General features: G+C 38.3%; 1 protein-coding gene across 1 annotated transcript; it reads left to right on the top strand.

Annotated features, from left to right (window-relative positions):
• Positions 1-12,412: 12,412 nt before the first annotated feature.
• Positions 12,413-24,581, top strand: wbp2nl.L (WBP2 N-terminal like L homeolog). The gene is given in 8 exon segments (NM_001094568.1): positions 12,413-12,550; positions 15,432-15,540; positions 18,381-18,516; positions 19,072-19,164; positions 20,090-20,293; positions 22,748-22,897; positions 23,066-23,142; positions 23,259-24,581. Coding segments are annotated over 8 exon segments (876 nt in total). The 5' UTR covers positions 12,413-12,491; the 3' UTR covers positions 23,307-24,581.
• Positions 24,582-27,095: the final 2,514 nt, after the last annotated feature.

The following is a 27,095-nucleotide window of genomic DNA, read 5'->3' as shown; positions in this document are numbered from 1 at the left end:
CAGGTGGATTCCCAGTAGTTGCCCCCACAAAGTTCCAGGGCCTGCCGACCATCACATAGGACAATCATTCTCAGTTTTAATACTTGTACTGGTTGTTAATCCTACAAAAAACTTAGGGAGGGAGAGGGTTTAAGTAATGATGCCTCTCTGATTACTTCTACTCTAAGTACCCTTGCTATCCTAGTCCCACCCACAGATTTTCCCGCCTCTCTAGCAGCCTATTGTTTTCCAACAGAAAACCCCCCAGATTGGTTTCACCACCTTTCCCAGCAGCCAGACCATTGCTTACAAACAAGAAACCCCCAGACTGATTTCATTGCCTTTTCCAGCAGCCCATTGTTTCCACCAGCCCATTTTTTACACAAAACCACCATTTTACTACACACAGCCCTAATAGGGCTTCGCTTGTATTCACTGCACTCAGCCTCTTATTCACTGCAGTACCCCCTGTATACTCCTGATGACAGCCCTGAACCTAGAAGATAAATGGAGACAAAACAAATGTGCTGAAACTATGCTGCAAAGGGTTGTTGTAAGAAGAAGAAGCCCTGTGCCCAAATATAGAAAGAAATATAGGAAGAAAATGAAAGATTGCGTTTAGTTGCTCTTTATATTGGAGGCCTTATTGACTTCTTTTAGCCTAACTTACCATAACCATATATGATAGTAGTTGACAAATATCCAACATTACACTCAGCAGTGAGATCTTTGGCATGAATTCTGTTTATCTGCGAGTGAAAGCTTGAGTTGACCTGTTGCTTAACTCTCAAAGAACAGATGTATTTTTCTTCTGGCGTTTACAACAACCAGCAATGAAGGGGCCAGTCCAAGTATAGAGGAATTTGCTATATAAAGTGACATCATTAAATCACTATGTATAGTTTAAGTTGTGAACAAGTTGGAGCATTATCAGTTACCTACAGTGAAAGGCACTTGGTCAGAGGGGCAGGTGTTTTTAGAACCGTGCAGCGCTGTCACTGGATTACCACCCAATGGCAACACCTTCCACCAAGCCACATGAGCAGCCAGTTACTGCCCCTGAGTGGTTTTTCCATTGGTATAAAAAACAGTGCACCTCACCGTGTAAACAGATTATTAGCAACTCTCCTACACTATTTTTCTGTAAGGCCCTTCTTTTTAGGATTGGATAGAGATATAAATTATGTATGTTACCGTTCACTGATGAATCTAATATTTATGAAACCGCTGCTTTTCATACTTGGAAACCCATATTTGTTTGAAGAAGACAAATACTGCAGATTTGGAAATAAAAACACTGTTAAAAAACAAACAGCGCAACAAACTGGATAAAGTGTTCATTATGAACCCTATGAAAATGCAGCAATATCCCTTTGTTGATATATAATAACAAGAGCAATGTCAGCCAGAAATACCAGTGATTGGAATATAAAATGTGCACACTTGTTATTGCATATAAACCCTATAAAGATAAAGGCTTGCAGTGCCCTCTCATGGTGCTTGTCTTAGGTTACCTGTCCTGAAAAAAATGCTGATAATATAATTTTAAATATTTTTTATGACTCTAGCCATTATAAACAGAAATAAGTCTGCCTTAGTTTAAAATAAAACAACCTGATATACAATCAGCACTGCCATTAGGTATAGGATCCATTATCTGGAAACCCGATATCCAGAAAGCTCTAAATTACTGGGAGACTGTCTCTCCCAGACTCCATGTTATCCAAATAATTTAAATGTTTAAACATTATTCCCTTTTTATCCATAATAATAAAACAGTAGCTTGTACTTGATCTAAATGAAGATATAATTAATCCTTATTGGAAGCAGCCTATTGGGTTTATTTAATGTTTAAATGATTTTCTAGTAGACTTAAGGTATGAAGATCTAGATTACAGAAAGGGCCCTTATCTGGAAAACTCCAGGTCCCATGCATTCTGGATAACAGGAACTGTATCTGTATTATTATTGAAGAAGGATATTTTGCATAATGAATTCAAACTTATGCAAATGTTGTGTTGTCCTCTTGCCCTTGACTAGGATCTTTACTCTCCTAGAAAAAGGCTGGGTTTGTGGTAAACAGGTTAAGGGGTAAGTGTTCTCTGGCAAACTATTTTCCCAGCCTTTCAGCTTCTGCTCCATCTACCAAGTGGGAAGCAATTCTTCAACTAAGTTTGATGTGTTATTTTACTTCCAACAGGGTGGTGCAACATGAAGGTTTACAACTCATCTTTCATGTCAACCTTGACCTTGCTTATACTGGTCACCACTCCACATGCAAATAAAGAATTTGTTGACCAGTATGAGAAGTGGAACTACAGAGAAGGAGGTAAACGGCTCATAGAACTTCATATTATATTCCATTCAACATTGATGCTGCTGTATCAATACAGTCAGATAGCAATTCAAAATGTACACAAAAGTTATGTTTTGCCCTGTTCTGTATGCTTGCTCTCTATTCCCTTTTATCCACTGTAGATTTACACTATATGAGTGTATATGATGAGTATGTGTTTGGCAGATGTCAGGAGAATGCTACCTGTCTGAATGTGTAATGTCAACTGTAAAGTTTGGTGGAATAATGGTCTGGGGTTATTTCTCATTGTTTGTCTTATGATCCCTTGTTCCAGTGAAAGGAAACCTTAAAGGGCTGGTTCACCTTTAAGGTAAGTTTTAGCATGTTAAATAATGGCCAAGTCAAAGCAACTTTTCAATTGGTTTTCATTATTAATTTTTTAATAGTTTTATAGTTATTTGCCTTTTTCTTCTGACTCTTTGCAGCTTTCTAATGGGCGTCGCTTCTAATAAACAAATGCTCTGTAAGGCTACAAATGAATCGTTATTGCTACTTTTTATTACTCATCTGTCTATTGAGTGCTCTCCTATTCATAATCCAGTCTCTTATTCAAATCAATGGATGGTTGCTAGGGGAATTTGGACCCTAAACAGCTGCAAATTGAAGAGCTGCTGAATAAAAATCGAAATAATTCAAAAACCTTAAATAAGAAATGAAAACCAATTGCAAATTGTCTCAGAATATTACTCTCTACATAATACTAAAAGTTATCCCAAAGGTGAACAACCCCTTAAAGAAATTCGATCATTATTTGTTTGGTGTAGTCTTTATTACTAAATTACAATGTGTACTTTGCAATAATTTATTCTACCAATTAAAAATGTTATCAAGAACCAATAAATTATCCTTTTTAGTTGTAATACTGGGGTGTAGGGGCAAACATCTCAGATGAGGGCACCAGGGAAACTAAAAACATCTATCTAGCCCCATGTCACGTTTTAAAATTAAATGTAAAAGATAAATCTGTTTGTTGTTTTGAAAAATGGATTTCAATACAGGTTTCTGCTGAAGTAGTGCTATTAAAAGACATGTTTCCAGTGACAGAATCCCTTTAATGTTACAGAGTAAAATACTTTCTAATTTGGGGTAGGTCTTTTTGTGTTTTACTATGATAATGTGCCTATGTACAAAGCTAGTTAGAATAAAATTGTCTTGGGCCAACACAGCGCCCTGACTTCAGCCCAACTGAACACCTGGGGAATGAATAAAAAACAAAGACTGAGAGCCAGGCCCAATTACCCAATATCAGTGCCCAGTCTCACTTTGTGACTTAATAAAAGCAAATCCCATTAATGTTCAGTTATTTATTGGAAGCCTTCCCGGAAAGCCTGCTTTAAGCACCTGCTCCACTCAATCCTCTGGCTAGGAGAAATCGACTGTGTATGCATTTGTGACCCCAATAACAGCTCTTCAGGGTCACTGTCGGACTTATGAGGCAATAATCCTAGCATCTTTAACCCTTCAGTTGCATATTTGTTAGGGATACACCGAATCTACTATTTGGGATTCAGCCGAATCCCCGAATCTTTGGTGAAAGATTCGGCCAAATACCGAACCAAATCCTAATTTACATATGCAAATTAAGAACAGGAAAAAGTGGAAAAATTCTTCTTTTGTGATGAAAAGTCACGTGATTTCCCTACCCACCCCTAATTTGCATATGCAAATTAGGATTCAGTTCGGCCAGGCACAAGGATTCGTCCGAATTCTGCTGAAAAAGGCCGAACCTCAAACCGATTCCTGGATTCGGTGCATCCCTAATATTTGTACATGCTGTTTGCAACCATTTCGAAATGTGGTATTTTTTATGGGAATTTCAAAGGGAGAAATTTGAGGGTTGACTTTATGAATTGTGTCAGTATGTGCAATTGTGTTTATGCCTACACTCCCCTTTAATGTAAACTTTTTCATTTGTATGAAATCACAACTGTTTGAAATGTGTATTTTTTGTGCTCAAATCATTGCCTCTAAACCATGTATTTGTGCATGTGGCCAGAGCCAAGTCTGGTCTGTGAGTCAAAATATGCCCACAGCCCCCCACCAGCACACTAAATAGTTAGTTTCTATGGCATCTTACAGCAACCCCTCTGGCATTTGCCAGAACCTACAAATTCTGGCCAGAGCACTCATCAAAGTATGGCGCATAAAGAATTTTTGTGTGAAAACACACATTAGGGGCTAAAAAATCGAGTTGGTAATTTTTTCTGAACTGGAAAAAAAAATGTGGATGTGGAAAAAAAAGTGCAATTATTTTATGAAACCTCAAATAGTTGGAATTTATTAAAGAAAAAATTAAAAGTTCCCAGTAAATATTCGAAAATTAAAAGCTGGTGACATTGTACAGAACTCAATGGGAATATTCTCTTACAGTTTTTGGAAAACATTCAAGTTTTTCTTACAGGAATATATTGCTTTTTTTCTTCAGTTAGCATTTGAGAAAAAAAAGTTGTATTAGTTTTGCCAGCTTTTTTTTTGCGGCTGTGTTTTTTTCTCACAGACTTGAATTTCGATAAACTTGCCCCACGTATTTATTATGTGGTGTTACTTAGAGGTCAAGGAAATATGTTACATATCCCTCAAGTTACCCCTCACTCTGTAGCGATAACAAAAACCCTAGGGGGCAGATTTATCAAAGGTCGGAGTGAAAATTCTATTTTAAAAAAATCTAACTTTGAGCTAACTTTGAATTGTACCATTTGAATGCACTATTACTTTGATTCGTACGATTCGAATTCGATCGGTAACTGACCTATTCAATCAAAAACTGACCTATTCAGCCAAAAAAAACTTCAATCCAATTTCGATTGGTCTTTTTGAATTCGAATTTCAAATTCGACCCTTGATAAATCTGCCCCGTTGTGACATTAGACATTTGATTAAACTCAACAGTCTTCTCTTTTCAGCTAACAAAGTAAATATAGTGGGAATTCACAGCATTACGGGATTTCTTGAAAAATGGGGAAATGAAATCTTCAGTGCTGGAAAAGACATCCTAATGTACCAGCCAGAACTGCTCCTCCCAGATTACAGTGGGTATGTAAAGAGCTATTTGCAGTAAACTTGTTTGTAAAAAACACTAAAGGGCAGATTTATTTTGCATCTTCATTTTTTACTGAGCCAATACAATTGTGCACTCCTTAGTGATCTAGCACTTGTGTTTGGGGGTCACTGTAAATGACTTAAAAAACACAAAAGGTGATAGTCACTCAACCATGTGTATTTATATATTACATGCTCAAAAAGGGGCACCTAATCACTGACCTATGGTTATAGTAGTAAAACAGTGGAACAGTGGCTTGTATTTGATGGTAACTAAAGGTGGCCATAGACGCACAGATAATATCGTACAAAATTAATTTTTGTACGATATTCGGTGCGTGTATGGTGGGAAAAGAGCCGACGATATTGGCAGAAGACTTGGATATCGGTCGACTCGTCGATCGGGCTGGACGGAATATTTCGATTGGCCTTCGAAGGCCCACAAACATCAGCCATTGTTAGTGCTGAATCGTCAGATACAGGTAGAATTCTATTGTTTCTACCTGTATATCTGAGGATTCAGCTCTACACGTGGGTATTGAAACAAATGATCTTTCTTGGAAAGATCTTTTCCAAGAAAGATCGTAATTGTTACGTCTATGGCCACCTTCAGATGTATGAATCCACATTGGTAGCAAAACAATTCTATTGGGTTTAAATCTTTTTTCCATTATCTGGAAAACCCCAGGTCCTGACAAAAAGATCCTATTATTAGATTGAAGTGATCTCACTGACTGTGTAGAGTAGAGTTTGCTTTGCCTGATACCACACTTATTTGCAGGTGCCAGTGTCTGCTATATGCTGTAACTTCCAGTCTACCCCAGAACTACACTACTTTTTCTCTCTGCATAAAATTGATTGTGGGATAACGGTATCCACAAAATGGAGGCTGCCTTATGCTCCAATTGTGAATTCCAAAAGAATAAAGGAAACAAGATTTGAAAACTTAATATAGCGTTAATAAAGTTTATTTATTTAGCATTTGGAATTATTTTTTAAGGTGACAGGTCTTTAAAAAAATAAAAAAATGAAGACTGATATTATACATTTTCTTAGAAAAGGTCTTCTCATTTTGAAAATAAAAAAATGCATATTGTTTTATTATACTGCAAAGGATCACATTAGGAGTTGAGTAGCTAACACATGATGTACTTCACTCTTGCTTTGCATTTGCTTTACTTAGTACCTATATGTTTCTGTAGGATCCGCTCCCTTGCTCAAGCTCTTGATGACCTCCTGAGAGATGTGAACCTGTTAAAAAAACGCCTGGTAGAATTAAATGAACGCCTTAATGGAATTAACAGAGTTTTTGCCAGAAAGAGACTACGCATGGCTCCCAGGAAACCTATATCTTCACCAAAGAATGTTACTCACTTAATACAGATACAAGAGAAACTTACCCCACCACCTAATCGCCCATTCCCTGTGAGGAGAAGGGTGTACATAAGAAGACGAAAGGCAAGAAAGCAAGCACAGAACTAAATACTTCTGACACCTTATGAAGCACCATGTTGAAAATCATATCTGAATAGACTATTGTTATAGTGACACCATGTGAGAATAGCTCACACCTTTGGACTTTCCTCCAGGTTACAGAGAGTAGATATCCTGTTGAATAAAAATGTTGACCATTTAGCTACAAACCACTCAGAATAGTGATGGGCGAATTTCCACATTTCGCCGTCGGAAACTGCCGTGAAAAATCTGCCCCGTTAGAAAAAAAATTGGCCCGCGCGGCAGAATAGTCGCGTGCATAAACATTGTCATGCGTCAAAATTATTCAGATGCCCATTTACTTTAATGCATTTGGCCAAAATAGGCGCACGTATAACAATTGTCGCAGCGTGAAAATTGACGCACGTCAAAATAATTTTGACACCCATTGACTTCGATTAGTTTGGTGAATTTTTCGCCATTTTGCAGGAAATTTGTGAATTTTTTGGCGAAACTGGACAAATTTGCCCATCACTACTCAGAAGGCCATTAACATTCATTAAAAATGCTTCTGTTAACTCGGTAATGGCTCGGATGGCATTTTCTGTAATAATCAGCCAGATGTTGAGCAGGACTTTTTACATTTTTACGCTGGAGGAGAAACTGCCATGTGCTCCCTTACCGTAAGTGACAAAAAAGAAAAACTTACACTCGCACACCCTGGCCGTCCGAAATCACACGAGTTCCAGGTGCTAGATGTGTAGAGGAATTGGACAACCTCGAAAGCAGCATAGACACAAGACACACCAGCACAGCATGGATACTTCTAGCAGGATTAGACCTTGCTCGTTTATTTGCGGATCCGCAAATAAACGAGCAAGGTCTAATCCTGCTAGAAGTATCCATGCTGTGCTGGTGTGTCTTGTGTCTATGCTCCCTTACCGTAAGGCAGAGGCATCAAACTCATGTCCCTACAGATGTCGGGGACTTGCAAGTACCGGCCTCTTTAGCTAACTGGTCAAGATGAAACTCACAACACATGTATGACTGTATACCAAACATCCATAAAAGTTGGGTATTATGCAAGTAAATAAAGCAGCAAATTTATAAGAAAATGGAAACTCTCTTATTATGCTGCCACTAAATAAATGCATCTACCAAATTCCTCAAATATCTAAATTAGCAACTTTACTGCCTCACTCACGAGTGTTAGCCAAATTCTCATCATGCCAGGCAATGAATGTATTGCTGAACTGAATTTATCCTGTATACTAAATCTTGGATTTATTTTCTTACCATGTTATGTATGATCATATGTAAAATCATATGTAAAAACTAAAATTTTATAGCTGCTCAAATGTTTCTGAAATTTACTTATTACATATGCATGCGTGTGTGTATTATATGGTGTAGCGCAACTTGGGTATGTGCCGCTGAGAAGTGCAAAACTGCCACATTTTTCGCTTTGCTGAAACATTTGCAAATTGGCAATATTCTCCACAATTCATTGGAGTAAATGGGAGCTAAATGTTCGGCTTTGTCATTGGGCCAGGGAGAGACGTCAAGTTCTGATAGGCTGGTATTCAGAACTCAGTTTATGATAATGTGTTATCACTAAAATTTGAATGTCCTCTGCCAAACAAAATGGAGTCTTTTTGCCTATGAATTACTGGAGAACTGATAATACTCCAAGTTAAAAGGACATTTATGTTAACTTTTAAAAAGTTTTGTGCTCAGTGAAAACTAGGGCCATGCTAATCAACCTTCTAATGTACAAGTAAAAATGTCAGTAGTTTTAAATGCATGTGTAAAACTATTATCTGTCTGGCTGTTCAGTAAACTCACAAGCCTCCTGACACAATGCAGCAGACAAACATTGTTTTAAAGGAAAACTATACCCCCCAAACAATGTAGGTCTCTATAAAAAGATATTGCATAAGACATAAAAACCCTGCTTCATGTAAATAAACCATTTTCATAATAATATACTTTTCTAGTAGTATGTGCCATTGGGTAATCATAAATAGAAAATTTTCATCTAAAAAATAAGGACAGCCCCCTGGGATCGTACGATTCACTGTGCACACAAACATACCAACAAACCATACTTGTTAGGTCACATGAGCCAATTAACAGAGGGTTCTGTCTTTTGCTTCCTCACTTCTTCCTGTTACAATTTAGTAGAAGGAGATCTATCTGTTGGTATATGATAAATTGATTAAAAAGGAGATCTGACGTGTGTCAGTGTACTGGAGGATAAATTATAAAAGAAGAGAGAAAAGTATCCCCTATATTTACCAATCACGTTACTTCACTAACACGGTTTCTATAAAACAACTGGATACTTGTGCTTTCTATAAGTGAACATTCTATTAAAATTAATAACAATTGAAGTAAAATTGAAATTAATCAATGAGATGCTGATATACTAATATTGTGATATAATTAATATCTTTATTAGCACCTAAAGTGCATGAGTGCCAAAAAAAAACAAAACAATAATAATTATAAAGTGATATAGTGCTTGATAAAATCCCAATTAATCCAGAAAGTTCATATATCTGCTCAGATTGCTTGATTAGTAAGAAGAGGAAATTAATAGTAGGTGGAGAAGTCCCGTTAGGCTGTCTGATATTGTTCTGTCTCAGGGGCCCCATAAAGCTGAGAAAGTCAGGGTTTCAGGGACTGTGGTCTCAATATTATTTTATCTTTCTTGTATAAGAACTAACTATTCTATAAAACCACAGATCCCCTGGCCCTTAATAGAGAAAACAGTATTTAGGTTAGGTAAAGCAGAATAGAAAGAAACCGTTTTAAAAAGAATTTCACTAAAACACCCCCAAGAATTCAATAAAATGGTATGAACCGTCTATATAAGGAAGCTGCCGACGCGCATTTCGCTAGTTAGCACAAGTATCCAGTTGTTTTATAGAAACCGTGTTAGTGAAGTAACGTGATTGGTAAATAGGGGATACTTTTCTCTCTTCTTTTATAATTTATTCTTCCTGTTACAGTTAGGGGCACATTTACTATTAACCCTCGATATTCGACCCTCGAAGTAAAATCCTTCGACTTCGAATATCGAAGTTGAAGGATTCACCGCAAATTCTTCAATCAAAGGAAAAATCATTCGATCAAACGATTCGAAGGATTTTAATCCATCGATGGAAGAATTTTCCATCGATCAAAAAAAGCTTAGAAAGCTTATGCGGACCTTCCCCATAGGCTAACATTGGTGCTCGGTAGGTTTTAGGTGGCAAAGTAGGTAGTCAAAGTTTTTTTTAAAGAGACAGTACTTCGACTATCGAATGGTCGAATTGGCGAACGATTTTTAGTTCGAATCGTTCGTTAGGAAGTCGTAGTCGAAGGTCTCAGTAGCCAATTCGATGGTCGAAGTAGCCAAAAAAAACTTCGAAATTCGAAGTATTTTTCATTCTAATCCTTCACTCGAGCTTAGTAAATGTGCCCACTAGAGTTGTAGTATTTCTGGTCAGGTGATCTCTGAGACAGCACACAGACCAACCCGGAAATGGTGGTTCAAGGCAAGAGATGTAAAAGGGCAAGATTTACTTAAATATATAGACCAGTTTGGAAAGATTCTTTAATATGCCACTTAATATGATGTAAACTATCTGTTGCTTAAGTGTTCATTTTGGGGGTATAGTTTTCCTTTAAGAGTCAGACCCACAGAACAGAAAGGGATACAAATACTGCTTTCAATTAGTATTACAATTCTAAAATAACCATAACAACTTTTTAAATCAATGTAGATAGGAAAATTGCTTATAATTATATTTTCTTTCATTACCTAAAAGCTATTTTTGGAAGGAGGTCCCCTATAATATGATGTAGCCAGTGATAATCTGAGCCAGTAGTCTCCAGTTTTTTTCTTACATTTATTTTCAAAGATCTTCAAAAAAAAAAAAGTTAATTTTATTCCCTGAAACAATAAGAAAATCTGATGAAATTTGGGCTCTGCTAGTGAACTAGTGAAGCAACCGCTCCTTGATCTGCCCTGATGCAAACATTGTAAGAGCACAGAGCGGGAGAGTGGGCAATGTTGGGGCTGTTGCCCAGGGCCGGAACTAAGGGTAGGCAGAAGCAGGGTCGGACTGGGGGGCCCAGGGCCCACCGGCCCAAGCCCATGGCCGAAGCCACCTTCAGCATGCCCGCGAGTACGCGCGCATAAAAACCTGTTTCTGAAGCTTGTAGTGCCCGTGGCCAGAGACGAGGTTGGGGCAGCAAGGGCAGGGAGCAGGTCTGGGCCGGCAGGGCCCAAGAGAGTTGGTGCCCACCAGGTTTTTTCCCAGCGCCCCTCCAGCCCAGTCCTACCCTGGGCAGAAGAGACGCCAAGAGTGTAACAGTTGTGGGGGAGGGGGGAATGCCAGCATGTACCTCTTCTATCTGCCTACCCTTGCCCCCAACTGCCCGCACATCACGGCTACCTGTCCCTAACCACATCTCTGTTGTGTATACACATGTGCCCCCCCCCACTATGACCAGGGACTGGGGAAAACAACCCGGTTGGCTATGCCTAGTGCTGCTGTTGCCTCAGGTGTCAGCAGCCCCAGAATCAGAGCTGCATATCCACACGGGATGATGATGTCAGGGAATGACATGGTGGTGGGTCCATGACATCAGGGACAGGACATTAAGAGAAGAACTATGACATCACATGGTGGCAATCAGGCAGCTTTTTGTCTGGTTTCATAACACTGAAAACAGAATAGGATGTTTAGAACCAGACAGGTGCTTCGCATAACTTTTAGTATTTTATAGAATGGCAATTTCTAAGAAACTTTTCAATTTGGTCTTCATTATTTATTGATATATTTTGAATTATTTAACTTCTTCTTCTGACTCTTTCCAGCTTTCACATGGGGGGGTCACTGACCCCCATCTAAAAACAAATTCTCTGCAAGACTACACACATTGTTACTGCTACTTTTTATTACTGCTCTTTCTATTCTGACCCTCTCCTATTCATATTCTAGTCTCTTATTCAAATCAATGCATGGTTGCTAAGGGAATTTGGACCCTAGCAACCAGACTGCTGAAATTGTAACCTGGAGAGCTGCTGAATAAAAGGCTAAATAAGTCAAAAACCACAAATAATAAAAAATTACAACCAAATGCAAATTTTCTCAGAATATCACCCTCTACATCATACTGAAACATAACTCAAAGGGGAACATCCCCTTTAAAACACCAGGCTATTGGGTTCAAAATCACATAAGTGGCAACCCTACCCCCAACCACCCTGAGCAGCTAGCACTCTACTCTCCCCCAGCAACAGCCCCGCCCCCCACAGATGATACTGCGCTGCATCAGCTGTAGGTGACAACAGTCCCTTGCGTACAGATCCCTGTCAGGTCATCTAGCAGACAGCCCTCACACACAGCCCCATATAACACAACTCTACCACTATATCACATTCATTTCGCCTCCTCCTCCCACTTCTGGTTGCACAACAGCAGCTGCTGCCACCGAGCAGTCACGTGCAACAGAGAAACTGACAGGTCCATAGCAAGGCTCACTGCTAGACACTCCCCGTGTGACATCCATCCCCTGCTCCCGCCCACATTTTGATCACATGGAAGTGACATCACGAGCTCCCTAAAGCAACTCCATTCCAGCAATTACTGAGTAGTGCGCAGGGAGAAGTTGAAGGCTTTAGTGCGAGATGTCACTCAATAAGGACCACTCTCAGGGGGCCGGGATCATTGTCAGCAACGGGGAGAGGTCAGTGCTCTGTATTTATTTATAAAACCTTGTAATGCTGCCTTGTTTATTATGTAAAAACCTTCTGAATGTACTCTGTGTGTGTATTATACTATGTTGTGTGTTAGTACTGTGTGTGTAGTAGTGTGTGTGTGTGTGTGTGTGTGTGTGTGTGTGTGTGTGTGTAGTAGTGTGTGTGTGTAGTAGTTGTGTGTGTGTGTATTGTACTGTGTGTGTGTGTAGTAGTGTGTGTGTAGTAGTGTGTGTGTGTATTATACTATGTTGTGTGTTAGTACTGTGTGTGTAGTAGTGTGTGTGTGTGTATTATACTATGTTGTGTGTTAGTACTGTGTGTGTAATAGTGTGTGTGTGTGTAGTAGTGTGTGTGTGTGTAGTAGTGTGTTCGTGTTAATGTGAGCTGTGTGTGTTTGTTTTGAATTGGTAATTATATACTGTTTGTGTAGTAATGTATGTACAGTATGTTGTTTGTGCTATGACTGTGCTGTATTATGTGTAGTAGTGAGTGCACATAATATATAGTGAGTAAAGTACCCCCTCTTGTAAAATATAAGGATATTTTAAGTTACCGAGGAGTTTCATGACCATATTAAAACACGAGGCCGAAGGCCGAGTGTTTTTATACAGGTCATGGAACTCCGAGGTATCTTCTAATATCCTTATAATTTACAAGAGGGGGTACTTTATTTATTATAATACACAAGTTTCAGTGAGTCCTGTGACAGAAATGACATCACAACTCACCGTTTATAACTGATGACATCAGAACTCACTGTTTATAAGGATATAATTTACAGGATATTCATGGATTTTTGTATTATAAGGATATTATCTGCCTCTGAAGAATTATATGACCATATAAAAGCATGAGGCTGAGGGCAGTTGGGGGTAGACTTTACGCTTTTCTGGTTTTGAATCAGCTGGTGTTTCAAGGCAGTCTCAGGTTCTAAACAGCCTATCCAGTTTCAGTGTTGGGAAACCAAAAATCTGCCTAATTGCCACCTTGCTATGTCATTGTGCTGCCATTAATGTTATGTTGTCATCCCTGATGTCATGGACTCGCTGTCATGCCTTTCCCTGACATTATCATTCTGCCCCCCTTTTCTGGAATTTAACCCTCTAATTGGGGGAGTGCTGAGTGACATGTACAGGAACACAGAAGGAACATGGTTGCTTGGGAGCCCACATCCATATGAACTTTTGATGGTTGCAAGATGTTGCCTGAGGAGTCATATCTACTGCCATTGTGACTGGAGTCTGCTAAATGGAACTACATTTGAATAATTAATACAAGTTTTTAATTTGCACAATATATAGACTGATTTGCAACATTCCAATGTAGGCCATTGGGAAAGGGGCCGCATTAACGAGCCTATGTGGTCCTCATTCTGATTGGATTTTTAAGTCTCTTTAATAGATATCTGGCTGATTGGCTATGCCTTCTGAAAGGGCCATACACAGGTAGATAAGCTGCCAACTCAGTCTGAAGTGGCCTAATCGACAGGTTAAGCTGCCTGTTAGTGATGTGCCCACCTGCTCGAGCCCGACTTCCAGGTTCCTTTTATAGACCCTCCAATGATGTCACAAAAGGGGCGGAATGCCCGTCCATAAAAGTTTAACTGGGAAGCCGGCATTTGGGGAAAAATGGGGTGCGAGGTTGGCCCGACTCGCACATCACTACTGCCCGTGTATCACCAGCTTTATACACTGGCTTAAAGGAACCTTAACACCAAAAATGAAATTGTTTTAAATGAATGACAAAATAATGTACTGTTGCCCTGCACTAGTTAAACTGGTGTGTTTGCTTCAGAAACACTACTATAGTTTATACAAACAAGCTGCTGTGTAGCCATGGGGGCAGCCATTCAAGCACAGGATACAGAGTAGATAACCGATAAGTTCTGGAGAATCCCTTTGCATACTACAGAGCTTGTCTGTTATCTGCTGTGTATCATGTGCCTTTTCTTCTTTTTCAGCTTTAAATGGCTGTCCCCTTGGCTACACAGCAGCTTGTTTAAATAAAGTATTGTAGAGATTCTGAAGCAAATACACCAGTTTTACCGATGCAGGACAACAGTATGTTATATTGTTATTCCTTTAAAACACTTTCATTTATTGTTTTTACTTTTCCTTTAAGTATAGAAGCAAACCCTGCAACTGCTGGGCATGGCACGAGTTATATGGGCCTAGTACTCCCTGTTTAGCAGTTTCACTACATGTTTTTGAAAAATGTTGTTTTCCTAAAGTTTAAGGGGACCCTAAAATGATGAAGGGTGGTGACTGTGGAGTAGAAATAAGCTAAATAAAAGCTTATAGAGGGAAGTAAGTGGCGTGCATCTAGGAATACGAGAGGATATTATCTGTGTCAATAATATGTAATTTTAGGGCTTACGAGTGCTAAGTTAATGGAAAGAAAGACACAGTATCCTTTAATTATGTCTAGGGATAGCTTTTCTACATAAACATAGTATTATTGTTTACGTTCAATTAGAAGGCAGAGCTTTCAGGATTTCCCTTAATTACCTGTTAAATGTACTCAATTGACAGCTGTAAAACTGTTATTAGATGACGACTAAAGGTAAATGTAGCCTGTAGGTAGATCCACGTAGAACAGTTGCTGTACTATATGTCTGGATTTCCTTCTCACACAACATTGATCCATTCAGTTTGTGCTGGGCATCAGAGCTGTGACTCGGGGCTGGTGGGTGGGGCAACATGAAAAGCCTGTGAAATAACAGGATTACTGAGTCACATTGGGAGGGGAGTATTTGTCTGTTAACAGTGGTTGCTTGTGAAATCCCAGTAAAAGCTCCATCTCTGTGAAGTGGATGAACTCCTATCTGTCACACGACCACTGATCATATGCGTGCATTTTCTTTTCCAGTATTCTCAGACAGTGTAAAGATGTGGAACTGTCCTTCAGCGATATGTCTCACAAATCAGAAGCATTCAGAGGCACAAAGAAAGGATCGCTATTTCTCACCGCTTACAGGGTACGTTACTGTCAATGGTTATTGTAGAGAATCACAAACTGTTGTGCTGATTTACTAAATACAACTGCCCATACACAGGTATAGCCTCTGGTTTGGCAAGGTCATGAAATGAGTGGATCTGTGCCTGTTTGACTACTCTGTGCAAACTCTTTTGGAGAGGATTGCTGTCCTTGTTTGACTACCTTTTTTTGGATATCAAATTAGGTATCAGCCAGGAAGACCCTTGTTTTAAGCTCGAACGTGGATTCATAAGCTGTCATCTTAGTTTAATGTCACTTGGAGTTGTTTTTCCCCAGGTGTAGACACTACTTGTTCAGCCCCAGACCACCCTGTTTGGTGACAGTAATGCAGACTACATGCCACTGCACATATACACAGCAGACTTTGGCACAAAAATACACTCTTGAGCAGTTTCAGACCAAAATGAGAGTGCAGATTGCATCCCTGTTAACGCAATCATGGGATGGTAGGGGGATGATAAATAAGTGTTTGAAGAAACCACTTTGCATGAAATTCACTTTAGCCAATATCTGTAACCAGCTGAATTGAATATGTACAAGATTTAAAAGGCTGACTTATAATAAGCTCTTGTTTCAGTGGGGTTTTTTTTTGGGTACTTGTTCCTTTTCCACATTAACATGTTTGACTTGCCTAGTCAACATTCCATGTTTTGTTTGCTTACAGGACTTATTTGTCCCAACCCTGACAGCCTCAGTACGATATCTCCACAACATTTTTCTCTACCCAGTTAACTGTGTTGCAGTCAAACCAATCCTAATAGATTGTAAGCTCTACAGGGCAAGGGCCTCATCCAACCTTTATTTGAAATGCCTACCACTTAAAGGGTTTGTTCACCTTCCAAGCACTTTTTTCAGTTCAATTGTTTTCAGATTGTTCCCAGAAATAAAGACTTTTTTCTATTACTTTCCAGGGACAAAAATAAGAAATGTATCAATTTAGAACAGTTTACATGATCGCCCACCCTCCTCTTCCAGAGCTACTCTGGAAAATTACACTTTACACTTCAATATTAGAAAAACACATTACAAATAGAAAGTAATTGGTAAAAGGTTGTTATTTCTGGTGAACTATCTGAAAACAGCGAAGTGTTTGAAGGTGAACAACCCCTTTAAGTTTTTATTTTCACTGTCTAATTTGTATCAATGCTACACCTTTTCGTGTTTACACCTTGTGGTATATAAGTAAACAATACATTACAGTACACTTTGATACTCTGGTATGATTGTTAGGGGCAACCCTCTCCCTGCAAATACTCCCCCCCTCCCTCACACACACACACACACTAATGATCATTAAAATTGGTCAGAATCTTTAGCCATTACTCTTGTTCATTGTTAATTCTCAGGTATAATTGATTCCTTATCTGTTGTACTATAGTCACAAGGAACACTGAGAGGAGGGGCTAAACTGAGCTTCTTATATGTCCTTGCTTGTAACCTGTAGATTGTAGAGAGGAAGGAGAAAGGGAGCAAATGTAAAAAATCTATTACATAATTATTAAAAAAACTATTGGACTCAGGGTAAACATTGACTAAAATAGTCTAAAGTTTTCTGTTCATGGCTTGATTACGCCTTGCCAAGAGTGTTAAAGTAATTCTGAAACCTAATATGCATGTATTGAACATTTGCTCAATGCTCTGAAGAGATTGTTTTTGATTCACATCAGTCCCTGCCCCAGAGGAGCTTACAGTCTAAGTTACCCATACATGGGCCAAGAAAAGCTGCCAACACAGTAGTTCCAGACCGAGTTGGCAGCTTATTGACCTGTATATTGGGCCCAACTGATGTCTGGATAGAAATCAGGCTGGTTTAAAAATCCTGTCAGGGACAGAACCACATTGGCTTGTTGATATGGTTCTTACCCTGACAGCCTACATTTGCCATTGTTATGATCGTCCTTAGATCCAAAAGATCAGATCAGCCTGATATCCCTCAACTCAAGGTGGGAATATTGGGAAATCATCCACTTGTTTGGCAACCTTGCCAAAATATTGTTTTCTTTAGTGGTCTTATACAGAGATGTAAAAAAATATATATATTTGGCTAAAATCAAAACCAGATTTTTTTTTTGGCACATCAATATGATTTGGAGATTTCGGTACCCATATATTAAAAAGTTTACCCCAGCTTGACTTGGGGTAAATATGTTCTGCAGCATTTGTACTTCTATGGTTGTTGAAGAAGCTGAAATAATGTATCAACTGTGCAGCAAAACAAAATGCTAAATGAAAGATGAATAGCAGAGGGCCCAAATATACAATAAACAAACAATAGAAACAAACTGTGTTCCTATACTGGTATCTTTACTTGGCAGTGCTGTGGAACTCTTAAAAATAAAGAGTAAAAAGAGGTGAGGTGTACTTGCTGCCAAATAGTTGTTTTTTCTTTTTAATACATTCTAAATAAGGGCACCAGGAATTCCTGTATTTTCTGAATCACATGCAACAAAGTCATATTATCTAACTTGATTTTCCATCCTCAGAAATCCGATCTACTTTCAGTAACATTACTCGCTCTCCAGAGAGACAAAAAGTCTTCTTACTTAACCCAGCAAGCAGTAAATGCATTAAGAGTATTTAGAAGGCAAAGCTTATAATTTAAGTTTTTTTTTCTTTATATAGAAGAGGAGAATGTAACATTTCCTGGCGTATTCATTACTTTTTTTAAATGTGTACTCTGTAAGGTCTTATGCTACTGATAATGTACAGTTATCCATTTGGTTTCCTTTAACACTTTACAGCGTATTTTCTGTTAATTTTCCACAGTGAAGAAAACCCCAAATTTTTCAAAAGTCTTTTTATGAATTGCATTCTGTGCAGGTGATCTTCCTAAACAAGGGGAAGGATCCCATGATGTCCTTTAATATGCCATTCTACATGATGAAAGGATGCTCCATAGAACAGCCAGTGTTCTCTGCCAACTACATCAAGGGAACCATCAGTGCTGAACCTGGAGGTGTGTGTCCCCCCCCCATTTTTGTTTCACCTATCTTTTCACTTGTCAGTAGCTTCATCTAGGAATCAATTTCTTTGCTGTTTTGTTTAGAAGATATTAATTCAATGCAGCCTGCTGTGTGCTTCACATTTTTTTTTTGGCAAGTATTGGGGCTGTGCTCTTGTCTCAATGATATTTTGAGTATCACGAGGCCAGCTCAATTAGTCAGCCATAGCAAATTGGGGAAAAACTTTATTTTTACCTGATATTGATGATTACAACAGCCTATACTCCCCTCTCCAGGCCAGTATAGTGTTCTTTAATTATATGTCCCTGTCTGTGGCAGTAGTAGATGGACTGCTTGTCTAAAGAGACCAAAGCCTACCACACTTGGAGAGCTTGGGCTGTGGTGGGGTAAAGGCACTGTATTCTATATTTTTCTTTTTTTTTTTTTTTTATAAAGATTTAGAAACTGAACCAACACTGTTCCTTTCACTTATTCTTATGTAATTGAAATAACTTTCCCTCAAGGTATGTACATAAACTGCCAACCAATTTTATCTTTGTCATTCACAGGTGGCTGGGAGGGTCAAGCCTCTTTTAAACTTACATTTAATAGTGGAGGTGCTATTGAATTTGGACAAATCATGTTCAAAATGGCAACTTGTGGTATGTTTTTTTTCTTTTTTTAACATTCTGTAACTGTGCCTGTGGAATGGATTAAACAGTACGGATGTGTACTGCTTGTATGAAGATACTGATCTTTTTTTTTTACCATTTAAGAATTATTTAACAAAGATTTTTGTGCCAGAATTAATCATTCCGGTGAGGGAACTAATCATTCCAATGTGGAAAATAATTGGCCTAACTTATTTTTCTCTGCATGCGTTATGCATAGGCGGGCAAAGATTTGCACAGGCGTATGTGCCCGGTGCTGCTGTTGAGCAGTGATTACTGAAAGTCAATGAATGAAAATAATTTTTTGCCTGCTGAAAGCAAAGATACACTTTATTGCATTAGCATTAGCTACTTAGTAGAGATGCACAGAATTCACTATTTCAGGATTCGACTGAATCCCTTGTGAAAGATTGGGCCGATTACTGAACTAAATCAGAACCATAATTTGCATATGTGAATTAGGGAAAGAAGGAGGAAAGAGAACCGCAGCAAAAGCATGGTTAAAATTGTTTGTTTGTGTGACGAAAAGTCACATGATTTTTTGGATTTAGTCCGGCTAGGCACTTGTTTTCGGCCATATCGGAATCCTGCTGAAAAAGGCAGAATTTGGCTGAATCCCCAACTAAATCCTGGATTTGGTGCATCGTTAATTAAAAATGAACGTTAATATTTACACTGGGAAATAATAATAATTTGTGCATTGTTTTTGATGTCGAATAAAGTAAAAGGTTGTTTGCCAAAGTTTGTGAGTTGCCATTATTTTTTGCTAAGTAATGCAAGCAAATAGCAAGAAAAGGTCGGCATTTGAAGTTGGTTCTTTTGTTATTCATTCGGGGGTAAAAAGGGCTAGTATTTCTTTATTAGCCATGATTGCATCAAGAGAGCTGAGCTCTAATATTAGTTTCTTTTTATTAAGCTTCCAGAACCCCTCCTGTTCCTCATGCTGCATATGGATACACACCTGCTCCAGGAGGCTATGCACATGGCGGGTACCCTCCAGCTCCAGGAATATATACACCCCCACCCCAACCATCAGGCCCTTATCCATATGGACCCCCTGCTATGAATGGATATGGACCACCTCCAAATCCTATGGGATACCCGTATGCTCCACCAGCAGGTATTTGTACTGAAACTAAATTCAAGATTATAGAAGATGATCACATTAATTTAAGTATTTAAGGAAAGTATCATAAATAGAAAGAGCTGTTATATATTGAATAAAGTACCCCCTCTAAACTGTAAAATATAAAGATATTATAAGTCACCGAGGAGTTTCATGACCATATAAAAACACAAGACCGAGTGTTTTTATACAGGTCATGGAACTCCGAGGTAACTTCTAATATCCTCATATTTTGCAACTGGGGGTACTTTATTATAATACACACATTTCAGTGAGTCATGTGACATCAGAACTCACCATTTATAACTGATGACATCAGAACTCACCGTTTATAAGGATATAATTTACAAGATATTCATGGCTTTTGTGCATTATAAAGAAATATAGCAGCTTCCACTTATGTGGAGGAGAGTTCTATCCACTGTGTAAGTTTCATGTTTCTATAGAAGGCAAGATAATAGGAAGCTGAACACAGCCGTTTTAGCAGTGGAAGCTAAGTAGGAATTATTTTTAACCAAATGTATGTTATTTTTTTCTACCTAAACTAATGTGTAGCTGCTTGCATACGCCACCATTATAATCAGTGGTTCACTATTCAAATTCATGTCCTAGACATACCAACATACAGAACAGTTTGTCCAGAATTTTAAGTATTTGGCTAGTTCATTATGACCTCATCATGCTAGAGAAGAATCCGTCTTTGTTCTGAAGCAGGCCCAGCTGAGACTGCACATTGTCTGCTGATTATATAATACACAACACACTGATAGGCCACATTCTTTTAGAGTTAACATGTTCAAGAAAAGTCTGTGACTCTTTTTAGCAGGTTGGGGGCTAAAACAATTCCTTAAAGGGTGATATCTTGTCCTGGACCTTCAGTCGTATTCCATGTTTTAAAAGTTTCAGTAACTGCAGCTGCTTGTGATTGATTTAATTTTTTTATAGTACAGGTATGGGCTCCATTATCCGGAAACCCGTTATCCAGAATGTTCCAAATTACGGAAAGGCCGCCTCCCATAGACTCCATTATAATCAAATAATCCAAATTTTTAAATATTTTTCTCTGTAATAATAAAACAGTAGCTTGTACTTGATCCAAACTAAGATATAAGTAATTCTTATTGGAAATAAAACTAGCCTATTGGATTTATTTAGGGGCAGATGTATGAAGGGTCGAATATTGAGGGTTAATTAACCCTCGATATTCGACTAGGAACTAAAATCGTTCGACTTCGAATATCGAAGTTGAACGATTTAGCGCAAATCCTGCGATCAAACGATCGAACGATTAAATCCTTCGAATCGAACGATTCAAAGGATTTTAATCCAACGATCTAAGGAATATCCTTCGATCAAAAAATCTCAGGCAAGCCTATGGGGACCTTCCCCATAGGCTAACATTGACTTCGGTAGCTTTTAGCTGCCGAAGTAGGGGGTCGAAGTTTTTCTTAAAGAGACAGTACTTCGACTATCGAATGGTCGAATAGTCGAACGATTTTTAGTTCGAATCGTTCGATTCGTAGTCGAAGGTCGAAGTAGCCCATTCGATGGTCGAAGTAGCCCAAAAAACACTTCGAAATTCGAAGTTTTTTTAATTCGAATCCTTCACTCGAGCTTCATGAATCGGCCCCTTAATGTTTACATGGTTTTCTAGTAGTCTTTTGGTGTGAAGATCCAAATTTCGGAATGATCGGTTATCCGGAAAGCCCCAGGTCCCAAGCATACTGAATAATAGGTCCCATACCTGTACCTATTTATATAGCACCACAAGTTTTCTTAGTGTTTTACTTGTAAACACAGATTGGTACTGTTTATACAGATTAAATAGTTAAAATGAGGACCCTGTACAAGGAGCTTACAATGTATTTTATGTGTTTGTTTCCCTGGAGTCGTATACTGTCCATGTCTAAACCAATTTTAGGGACCTATTATTAAAGCTTGAATTTTTCTGGTCAAGTTTTTAAAGGGGAAAACTCAGTTTTTAGAGGGAATTTATTATGCCTCACAGCTGCTAAAAATCCGAATCCGAAAATACTCATGTAGAAGTCAGTGGCAGATGTCCCTGAAAATGTTTCTTCACATCGTGATCCGTGCTGATTTTTGACAATTCCATAAAGTTGAGTTTTCGGAGCATCAATTAAAAAAAGGCGTACGATTCGAATTGACACACAAATTCATTGCAACTTTTTTCTGCACCGTTTTTGAGAAGAATTTTTGATTAATTAGTTAAATTTGTGGATGGGAGTTAGGTTGACTTTTTTGTACAATAAATACCCCCCTTAATGTAATGGTTATTAAGTATTTTATTTTTTTCGTGCACATGGAAATCTAGATTTCACAGCCCTAGCTTAATATGGGTAAGGTACAAAAGGTGGGATTTTACTGCTAGAAAAAGTGGTTTTTAGAAACCCTACATTTTTTTAAAATTTGTAATTTATTTTTCTGTAGGACCTGGCATGTATCCACCCCCTCCTGAAATGAATCCCATTTACATGGCTCCTCCACCACCTTATCCTGGACCCCCCTACAATGGGACCCCCTACAATGGAACCCCAGCACCTTCTGCTCCCACTGGATGCATGAATGCTGGTATGCCTGGTGAGTTCTAGTAAAATGTTTTGACTTTTCATTTGCATCATTTGAACACTGGTTAGCTCAGCCCAGCCTTTTGGATTTCTTAAAGGAAAAATAAGCTATAATATGACCAGCCTATGCACTGACTGAAAATATTGTGCAGTGGGTTCTGATGGTTTCTGTTTTTTTAAGGAGGTAGCAAAGCTGCAGAAGCTGCATCCAGTGCGTATTATAACCCAGCTGACCCTCACAATGTCTATATGCCTATGGTGAGTTCATCATTTTTGTATTGATATATTGCAGTGGTGTTATTACTTTTTTTTCCCTTCATGTTCCCGTTAGTGGTATGTTTGTAAGTTGCTAATCAGACCTGTCTCTTCTACAGGATCGTCCTCCTCCATACGCTCCAAATGATGATAAAAAGAACAATTAAACATCAAATCCTGAGCCCACTGCTACATTGTCTATGCATCTGTCTGTAGCTGGATGTCCTGTTTTATGTCCACCTGGTGTAGCCCAGACCATAGCACCCCACATGTGACTTCCTGGTAACAAGTTGTTAGTAGTGAAACATTTTGAAGAGTGTTGGAACTATTTATGCAAGGCAGAATAAATTATTTCATCCAGAAACTTTTTTCCCCCCCCACTGGTAGTCTCTCCAAAATAAACGACAAAATCCTTTGCAAAGAAGGTCGATGATCGCTGTCGGCTAATCCTGTTCTTTTAAAGGGCCTTGATAAAATCATGTTCATGCATTTGCACATCCTATCTAATTACTGTCAGGATTGATATAGAAATAGAAAGAAGAAAATGAATTACCATCTTTTCACAAGGACCTTTGAAAGGTCTTCCAAGTTATGGCTGCTATAGAGATGGAGTTATCCGCCATGGTGCTAAATATTACTGCCCATAGAGATTAAGGACCTCTCCATAACTATAGTGGTCAGGTCCAGCTGCATCATATAAGAGAATAAATAATTCTGTTATTAACTAGTTATTCTCTATAATGAAATTGAGTGGAAGGCACATTGCTTAGGACATTTCTCTCCCCTTCATAAATTGGATAGTTTCTATGCTAATATCTATGCTTAAAGGGGAACCATCGTGAAAATCAATCAATATCAATACATCTTTTAGGGGGGCTTCTTTAGCGTAGAAGATGTTTGCTCTATTAAAATCACCAGAAATCATGTCTTTCTACATGCAGGATTTATGCCAAAAGCTTATTTTTTTAGATTTTGTTTGTACTGGAATTAGTTATTTAAATGAGCTCTAATACATCTGCTAAGAAATGAAGCCCCCCCCCCCTTCTATAAGAACATTGGTGCTAACTGTCAATTAAAATCAGACACCCAACTCCTGCATGAAGAGAGGGTTAAGAGAAACAGATGCTGAGAGAGGGATAGTGAAGAGAAACTTGATTATTTGAGAAACGATGCAGAGTATTTAATTGATTGTATTTACAAAGTTTCATATTTTAGTATGATGAAGCTTATATTAAATTTTCATTTTCACGATAGATCCCCTTTTAAAATGTCATCTTTTAGCTGGATATTCATTAGGCTTTTTGTGCAACAAAGTAGTTGCTATCCTTTTCCAAGCCCTGACACCTGCCTGCAAACAAAAGTGCTTATACAGGATGGCCAATAGCTTTCTGCCTTATGACCCAAACCATCCCAGTTATTGTAAGCGCTAATCTAAAAAAAAATGCAGTCACTAAGGGTGGTCCGTCTACATACAGACTAGAAATTAGTTGCTACTGTCATCAAACGGTCTCTTGTTACCAGTCACATATCAACATCTGTGGGCTACAATACATTACTCCTCTTTAAAATATATAACTAAAATTTAACATAGATATATAGATATATATATATATATATAGATATATATATATAACTATTCGGAAGAAATTTAAATAATTTTAATAACCATCACCAGTAATACCAGGACAGATTTGTTTAAAATACCTTTTAGTACATAATACATCCCTTCTATTCAAAGTAATGTCATTTGTATTTGCAAACCAATGTCTTGCACACCAATATTTGTATTGTACTGTATGTTTTTACATTGCTGCATTGACATGTATAGATCTGCAGTGTGGGGTTGGAACCCTTATGCACAGTAGATTACTAGGGATGCTGGGAGTTTTACTTCTTCACCGTTGAGAGCCCTGTCTGTTTCCTATAGTTGTTTAGGAACCTTTCACTGTGCAATTCAACCAGTTAGCATTCATATTATCCCAGCACACTTGTTAAGGGGTTGTGGGCCTTGCAGTTCATCATCTAGGACACCCATACTCTGCTGGAAGAACAGACCAAGCACCTTTGACTATCCACTACCTTCCTCATGCTGGAGGATAGTTGGCTACAAATCCTGCATTTCAGCAGAAACTTCAGACTTCATGTTCTTCTCCTTGCCTGCCTTAGATGTTTCTTGCAAAACATTAATACACAGAGCTGGACTGAGTGATATGTGCATTTTATCAATTACTCATTCATTTTAACCTCTGCTTTGAGGCTCTAGAACTGGCTGATCTTCAACCTAAAGGTCCCAAGCTGTTGTTGCAGTAGCGCATCGTATAACCTCCGGTCTACAATGAGTTGATGACTACAACACCCAGTTACTCCAGCAGCCGTTTGCACACGCAGATTCATTTCTCTAGAATTGTAAATGCGGAGGAACAAGGTATCCACGGCCACGCGGTTAATAAATATGTAATGTCTCCTACCATGTCCTTGAATGGTATTGTATGTAAATATGTGAAGGAAGGTGCAGGTATTAACATTATTCTGTTTACTGAGCCCTGTCTGTTACAGATGTATGGAGGGAATCTCTATATCTTGGGCAGTCTATTTGATTATTGAAATGTGTGCACTTTAACCTCTCTGAAAGGATTGGAGACATCTCTGTCATATTAATCCATTCTGTGCTGGGGTCTCCCAGGAAGAAATTACTTTTTGATCTTTACCCAAAAGGAATATTATTCTCTTAGACTCATTCCAATAAAACAATTCTAGAAATACTTTATTTAATCTGTATTTAGTTTGCCGTGCTCTGTAAAAAAAAAAAAAATGCTTGGGTGATAGATCTTTTAGAATCTTATTCATGTTAAATTTGAAGATTTGTAATTAAATTAAATATAGTCTTTAATTAGAGCCTTTCGACTGTGTTATTTATTTTTTTGTGTCTGCTTTAGAAAGAATCCACATGGAAAGAGTTTATGTTCCTTGAATGGCCCTGACCGTACCAATATACATGCTATTTTGCACCACTCTTACCCAATAGTGTGTGAAACTGCACTCTGAGCAAATTGCATTCCCACTCTGTGTGTATCTGCCACATGTAATAAAATGCATTGCACCTGACACTTGTACAAAGAGCTTACAGCCTCGGAAGAGCTTTCCCTGGTAAACAGAAAGGGAGCGGCTCTGCTGTTAAGGCCCTGGACTCTAACCTTGGGTGCCCCTGGGTCAATTTATTGTGGTCTGTGGCTGTCCAGGATCCAAACCTGAACTGATTAAAAAGATAATGCTATGAACCACTATTAATAAATGATTAAAGGCAACGAGATTATAACTTTAATTTGTTGCTGAAATGTATCCATAATCAAAAAAGAAATCAAAGTACATAGATATTTCTTTCACATTCAGGAAAGCAAATTGAGAAAAAGTGCTGCTTTTGCGACTGCTTCTTACATACGTCATTATATTTAGTTTAGAACTGCACCAACAAACAATAATCTTGTTAATATCCCATTGCATGCAACATTTGCGGAAACATTGCTGCTGTTCTGGTCATGTTATAGAATAGCCAATTCCAAGCAACTTTTCAATTGTTTATTCTTTATAGCTTTGGAATTATTTGCCTTCTTCAGACTCTTTCCTGCTTTCAAATGGGGGTCACTGACCCCATGTAAAAAAGCAAATGCTCTGTAAAGCTACAAATTAATTGTTTTTGCTACTTTTTATTACTCTTTCTTTTTAGGCCTTCTATTCATATTCTTGTCGCTTGTTAAAATCAATGCATGGTTGCTCGGTTAATTTGGACCTTAGCTACCTTACTGCAGAAATTGAAAATTAGAAAGCTACTGAATAAAAAGCTAAATAACTGCGAACTACAAATAATAAAAAATGAAAACCAACTGCAAATTGTCTAAGAATGTCAGTCTCTACATTATACTAAAAGTTAACGTTGAACAGCTCCCTGTTCAACCAGT

Source organism: Xenopus laevis, chromosome 4L (genome assembly GCF_017654675.1).
Source record: "Xenopus laevis strain J_2021 chromosome 4L, Xenopus_laevis_v10.1, whole genome shotgun sequence".
Taxonomy (NCBI): domain Eukaryota; kingdom Metazoa; phylum Chordata; class Amphibia; order Anura; family Pipidae; genus Xenopus; species Xenopus laevis.
The sequence above is the reverse complement of the archived record's forward strand: the minus strand, read 5'-3'. Positions and strand labels throughout refer to the sequence as shown.